The sequence below is a fragment of the Propithecus coquereli genome, unplaced genomic scaffold (assembly GCF_000956105.1).
Source record: "Propithecus coquereli isolate 6110/MARCELLA unplaced genomic scaffold, Pcoq_1.0 Scaffold376, whole genome shotgun sequence".
In the NCBI taxonomy this organism is placed as follows: Eukaryota; Metazoa; Chordata; class Mammalia; order Primates; family Indriidae; genus Propithecus; species Propithecus coquereli.
In genome coordinates, this window is record NW_012149463.1 from 1390795 (window position 1) to 1397884 (window position 7090).

Below are 7090 nucleotides of genomic sequence, written 5' to 3' on the forward strand. Positions count from 1 at the left end.
ATAAATGTAACTGCTTCCAAGATATATGGGCATTTATAGCTTTATATTATACTAACACTTAATGTAAGATAATGGAACATATAAAGAAAAATTTGTACTATTTAATTAAGAGGATATGTTTCTGAATTCGAATGTTAATACTTGGTGCTTCTGCCCAATTAGTTAATGCAGGACTTTTAAAGATAAATATGGGATATTATAGATTTTTAAAAACCACCTATTATTCGTCGTAAGTTATTTCTAAATTTCAAAAGGGAAAAAGCCCAGGTTTGTCATATTTTAATGCTTTTGCTTCAGAATCAACTTAAATGACTCTAGCTACAACTTACAAAATATTCTTGGATTTTTGTGGCTTGCTTTCACTACTTTAAACTGAATATCAAATCTATACATCTATCTTATTTCCATTTTTTAAGTTTGGTTTTATTTTTTAACATTTAGTAGTGATATTTATGAAAGGAAAGGGTTACTTTTTTCTTTACTCTTGTAGAGGAACTGAAATGATTTGAGATTGTGACTCAGTTAACTCTGTTTCCATTCATTCCCAGAAACAAGCCACATTTCTCCTTGGGGAGGCTGATAGTTTAAAAGGTTTGTTGTGGCATTCCCAACTCCATCGCCAACCTTTTCTTTCCACCTCTACCCCCGGAAGACCACTTAGATACCGAAGCAGACGCGGCGGCTGAAGTCAGGAAACCATGCATCATGTCAGCAGGAGCCAACTGCAGACTTTAAACTCTGTTCAACATGTGGATGCGGCAGAGAAATGACCTGTCCAGACAAGCCAGGGCAACTCATAAACTGGTTCATCTGCTCCCTGTGCATCCCGCGGGTACGTAAACTCTGGAGCAGCCGGCGTCCGAGGACCAGGAGAAATCTCCTGCTGGGCACAGCCTGCGCCATCTACCTGGGCTTCCTGGTGAGCCAGGTGGGGAGGTCCTCTATCCAGCACGGACAGGCAGCTGAAAAGGGGCCACACGGGAGCCGTGACACCGCCGAGGCACCCTACCCTGAGATACCTCTCGATGGTACTCTGGCCCCTCCCGAGTCCCAGGGCAATGGGACCACCCTGCAGCCCAATGTGGTGTACATTACCTTGCGCTCCAAGCGCAGCAAGCCTGCCAATATCCGTGGCACCGTGAGACCGAAGCGCAGGAAAAAGTATGCAGTGGCCTCTGCCGCCCCAGGACAGGCGGCCTTGGTTGGACCATCCCTTCAGCCGCAGGAATCTGCAAGGGCAGCTGATGTTGCAGTGCCTGTGTTCGCCCAGGGAGGAAACCTGGCCAAGGTGGGAGAGCGACCCTGGAGGTTGGTGTGGGGTCCAGGAGTGCGCGCAGGAGGCTCAGACTTCCTGCAGCCCCAGGCCAAGGAGAGCAACATTAGGATCTACAGCGAGAGCGCCCCCTCCTGGCTGAGCAAAGATGACATCCGAAAAATGAGGCTCTTGGCGGACAGCGAAGTGGCAGGCCTCCGGCAGGTGTCCTCTAAGAGCGGAGCCCGCCTGCTCGTGCTGGAGGGGAGCGCACCTGGCTCCGCGCCCCGCTGCGGCCCCAGCCCCTGTGGGCTGCTCAAGCAGCCTTTGGACATGAGTGAGGTGTTTGCCTTCCACCTAGACAGGATCCTGGGGATCAACAGGACCCTGCCGTCTGTGAGCAGAAAATCAGAGTTCATCCAAGGTAACAGATTCACAGGCTTTGTTATTTGCAGCTGTTGGGAATTCGGGTTCATTTTCTCTTTTCCCTTACTCTCTTTTTCTAAATCATTTTCCTCCACCCACGTTTCACATTTGGACAGCAGCAGCAGTAGAATGTCTTTCCATACGCTTGACATTCTTTATTTTCCCAGCCTGGGAGGATATGAGAGTTCCAGGGAAACACTGTCCTGGACGTGCAAGAGTAAGCCCGTACTGTGTGATCTTTGCTCTCCGTTTCCCTCGCACTTCCCAGTGGCTTATTAAATCTAATTAAAGCCAACGGCAATTTTCAGGATGAGGAGAGGAAGTTGGGTGGAGGCGAAGAACATGCTGACAGGCTACTATTAACTAGTCACTATGAGAGGAAATAGAATTTCATTCTTTGGAAGTTTCTAAAAGTAAAGGGGAAGTAGGTTATCTTTCTTGAGCAGAAGGAATCATCTTGAGGGGCCCAGAGCTAGATTGTGTTAGACTCAACCTCTTGTATTTTGTTTGTTTGTTTTTAACAATGCATTTAACCACTTCATTTAGCAAATAAAGGGAACAAGACAAAGAGAGGTGATTTGTTCAGTATATATACCAACTAGCCACAACTATGGTTCACTGAGCCTGGTTTCCAAGATGCTCTTCTTGGGTGACAAACGTTTTGGCAGATTCTGGGCTATGTGGCCAGTTACTGCAGTTGCAGAAGAAGGGATTGGTTTGTGTTCATGTTCATGCTGTAGAAAGGATAGTCCCTGAATATTAAGGCTGCTCCAGGGTTTTAGCACAAAGTCCATCGAGTCAGTGGCTTGTGTTTGAATGCAGAAAGATCTCAGAAGTTACAGATATGAATAAAGTCTGGCCCAAGAGGCTAAAACGTACCCCAAAGAGATTATAAACCTAAAAGATACTCCCTTTCTCCCTGTTACCATAAAATTTAGCTTTTCAGTGAGGTTCCCAGGGAGGCTGGAATGGAATGGAGTAAAAAACCCTTGGTAGTGGCTGAGAACCAAATTGCATTTCCAGTGTCTTTAGCATTATATTAATATTATAATTTAGTCTTAGAATGGATACTCCTTGAGGTGCCAGTGATTTACTTAGAAAAATAGGACATTCTTTACTTATCCTGGTTCATGTCTTAGTGCTCCATATTCATGGGTGTGTTTTGATGTCTCAGATGACCACAGTGATGCCAATGTGAGGAAGCCTCTCAAGCATTCAATCTAATGTTGGTAAAACTAATTTTTGTTGAGTACTCACTGTTTGATAAGGATCATATTAATACTACTTGTTTCATATAGTTCATATATGCGTTTGACTCCTGTAGTTCTCACAACAATGCTATAAGGTGGGTGCTATTATTATTTCCATTTATTAAATGAGAAAATTGGGGTTTATTTAGGCAAAGTAATTGGCCTCAACTCCCACAGCTGGTAAATGGCTAAGCTGGGTTTCGGACGTAAGCACAACAAACTTCAGAACATAACCTCTTAACCACTGGATTCAGGTGAGTATCTACTTTATTATCCAAACTGGAACACTCTGGAGTGAAGGAGATGCTGGCAGGCGTTGGGACAACAGGCATACTGCAAGGCTGTGCTGGGCAAAGCAGGGCATGGGCTCACCCTCGTTATGCTATATCGCCATTCATTTTCATGTCATAAAGGCCCCGGAGAAGAAAAGGTGAACTCTCAAGTATATCCTGAGAAAGGGTTCTCTGATACATCCTTTGAGCCTTTCCTGGATGCTCCTGGATGGAAGTTGGGAGAATAAAGCTGTGAAGAGGAGCCTGGGCCTGGAGCTGAACTGCCTGGGTTTGAACTTACCAGCCATATGACCTAGAAATGTTGCAATATCTCTTTATGCTTCAGTTTCCCCAGCTATAAAATGACAAAGCTGCCTACCTCATGAGGTTGTTTTTAGTTAATACATGAAACACACTTAGAACCAATACTTAGCACAAGAGAAACTTTCAATAAACATTGGCTATTATTATTACTACACCAAGTTCATTGAGTTACTCACATGGACTCCAAGTCTCATATGTCATTGCCTTATGTGACAGGACTATGACTAAAACCCAGGTCTCCTCACTGTTCAATTAAACTTTTTGTTACCAGGATTTCTCTTAGATATTTAATTCTATGCTCCGAATTTCCATTGTCTTTGAGAATAGATTCAATTTGAAGGAGGGGATTATACTCCCAATATGGCCTGGGTATTTCTCTCTCCATTCATATATGCATGGAGGTGGAATGAGACCAAGAAGGTCATATTGATATGACTCAATGGGATGAGTTAAATCCCAACGATTATATCTCAAACGATACCAGGTGTTTCTTTGTTCTCCTTTTGATACCTTCTTCTGTTTAGTGATTTAGAGTCACAAAGTCAGGCCAGTTTCCTTAGGAGCCCTTGAAATGATTTACATATAGGTATGAACACTGTACACAATATAATTCTATTCAAACAGATTGTTATTGTGACCAAGGTAGACCACTTCAGGTAGACCATTCTTAGTTTCTCTCTACATCCACCTACTTTTAGTCTTTTCCTCACCTGTGTCTTCCCCTGATTTCCACAGAAGTGTGCATTTTTCTTCTAGGGTCCTTCTATTCTTCTCTTGGTCAAAACTTGGCTTTATTCAAATCTCTCTGTCCACCCAAGAAGGTACCAGATCTTATCTAGTTACCCAGAACCTTTTTCTGGCTCACTTTATATCAGCGTATTATGTAATATATATTTGTATTATTGTTGTTTGATCATCTATTCATTCCCTCTGGTCTCTAGGTCTGTGAAGACAGAGATATTTCCTGTCTTCTTTATTGTTGCATTTCTGGATCCCAGTGGAGAGTCTGGCACGTAGTAGGTGCTCAGTATATATTTTGAGTGAATGTAGGAATGCATTCTTGATTTTTTCCCACTAAATCTAAACAATAAATCTATATTGGAAGCCTACGGCTTCTAATACTCAGGACAAGTACTACCATTTTTACTCCTAAACCCAGACAGAGCTTTTTCCTGGAGGATTAATAAAGAGTTCATTGTGGAGATAATGAAAAATTGTCCTTGGCAGCCTCCTTATAATGCAAATAATAAGACTTATAGGGCTTACTCTTGTGAGGATGATCAACATGGTCTGTTGGCAACATACTCTAGTGTAATTTGATATTGGGTTTTCTGCAGGAGGAACAATAGGATTTAGTGTATTTAGGTATTTAGGTATAAATTTCTCTGATGATCTGGCTTGGTCTAGGGGTAGATCTCTTAATATCAGGGAGAGTAGATAGCCAGAAAATCCCATAAGCAATCTGCCCTAAATGTTGTTTCTGTGCTCTGACTTTTGATTAATGTTTATGAAAATAAATTTATATCTAATACCAAGAAAGTAGCTAGTCTGTACTGCAAGTTTAACATAGATATTTGGATTATCTCAGTTAATCTTTTTAAGATCCTATGTAGTAGACATTTTTTAACCTCAATTTAGAGATGAAAGAGAGGTAAGAAGACTGTTCAAGATCACACAATGAGTTAGTTGTCCAGTAAGAATTCTTGTCTTCTAACTATCAAGTCTTTCTTCTTTTCATCAATCTGCTTCCCTCAACAAGTCATTTAAGGAGGCCTAAGGTTTATCTTCTTTCTCCATCACCACAGCCTGCTAGTATATTTAGTTATTTAATATGGTGAAACAAGTCTGGGGGTGGTGGCTCATGCCTGTAATCCTAACACTCTGGGAGGCCGAGGCGGGTGGATTGTTTGAGCTCAGGAGTTTGAGACCAGCCTGAGCAAGAGCAAGATCCCATCTCTACTAAAATAGAAAAGAAATTAGCTGGACAACTAAAAATACATCGGAAAAAAAAATTAGCCAGACATGGTGGCGCATGCCTGTAGTCCCAGCTACTCGGGAGGCTGAGGCAGAAGGATCGATCGCTTGAGCCCAGGAGTTTGAGGTTGCTGTGAGCTAGGCTGATGCCACGACACTCTAGCCTGGGCAACAGAGTGAGACGCTGTCTTGAAAAAAAAAAAATATAGTGAAACAAATGACTTACATACTGATGGACAGATACAGGCTATAGGAGCCTCTTTTTCTCAAGGAGACAAAACAATCTTAACTGTAGCTAAGAGTTATCGAATGTTCCTATATACCAGGCACCATTCTAAGTACTATTGTTCAATTATTTCATGAAATCCTCATAAAAATTCTTTCTACCAGGTGCCCCCAGGTGTTATAGAGCCTGGGGACTCTATGACAGACATTTAACAGATCTGGATATTGAGGCCCTGAGTAGTTAAGTACCTTGCTCAAGGTCATACAAATTCCCTGAATGTAAAATGAATATATGAAATGCAAAGGGAGATGTAAAAGAGAATCATATACTGTGATCTGAGTGATTTGCCTGCCCCCAGCCTCTCAGATGAAGTTCTCTGTTGATTCAGTCCAAAGATAAAGAGTCCCATTTATAAAGCTCATCTTCAGGGTTTTTAAAATTGGTAAAACTGGTGTGGGTGATCCAATCAGCACGGAGCTGCTAGCTCAGCTTAGTCTGGGACAAGTTCCTGGTTGTATAACTTGCTGAGTTCTAGATGATTCTCCTTGAATACAAAATGATATGTGTGAAATTAGTGGACTTACTGGTATTGTACTGTACAACAGACCATTCCCTAACAGATGTTACTCCAGAGATATGCTAGAAAATGAGAAGGGTGTACTTGGGGCAGGGCAGGCTGTAGTTAGGTGGGGAGTGTTCCAAGTGTTCTGAAATACCAAATCCAGCCGTGATCACTGGGGAAGATTCTCCTCCTATGTCTTTGCAAAAATGAATTGAAATATGACATCGAAGGGCCATTTCAAAAATCCTTTTTTCTAATGAAATCTTTTTCAGTTGCGAATCTATAAAGAGTCTAGTGTGATGCATCGCACAGTGCCTGTACTGTATTTAGTGTCTTTCGTCTATACTGCTACTTAATTCTACACGGCAGATGTTACTGTTGTTTTAAATAGGGGAATCCTAAAGCTCAGTGAGGTCACAAAATTTGCACTAAGTCATCTAGCTAATGAGCATTGGAACTGGAGTTTGTACCCACTTCTGTCTGACACTAAAGCCTCCTTATGTTGCTTCTGTTAACCCACCTCACCTCTGAAATACGACTTGCTACGTTTAGGGGATAGTGATAAAAATGGGCCAGTTTTAGCACAAAGGGTTCTGATTTTACCACTATTTACCACTATTGGTAAATATTTCTATTTAATTTCTTTTTTCAATTTAATTAACTTTTAAAGTTTTAGGACAATATCTACATAGATCTACTTATAACAAATAAATTAATTTACAATTTCACTTAGTTGAAATATTCTTTTAAAACTAGTCAGTTAGAAATCCAACTGATTTTCTCTTTATTAATCCAATGCAATCA

General features: G+C 41.5%; 1 protein-coding gene across 1 annotated transcript in view; it reads left to right on the forward strand.

Annotated features, from left to right (window-relative positions):
- FAM198B (family with sequence similarity 198, member B) overlaps positions 1 to 7090 on the forward strand; it is a 49445-nt gene that overhangs the window by 853 nt on the left and 41502 nt on the right. Inside the window, exon 2 of the mRNA XM_012651914.1 lies at positions 549 to 1676. Within this exon, the coding sequence (XP_012507368.1) occupies positions 767 to 1676 (910 nt within the window). The 5' untranslated portion in view covers positions 549 to 766. The remainder of the gene's footprint in view (positions 1 to 548; positions 1677 to 7090) is intronic.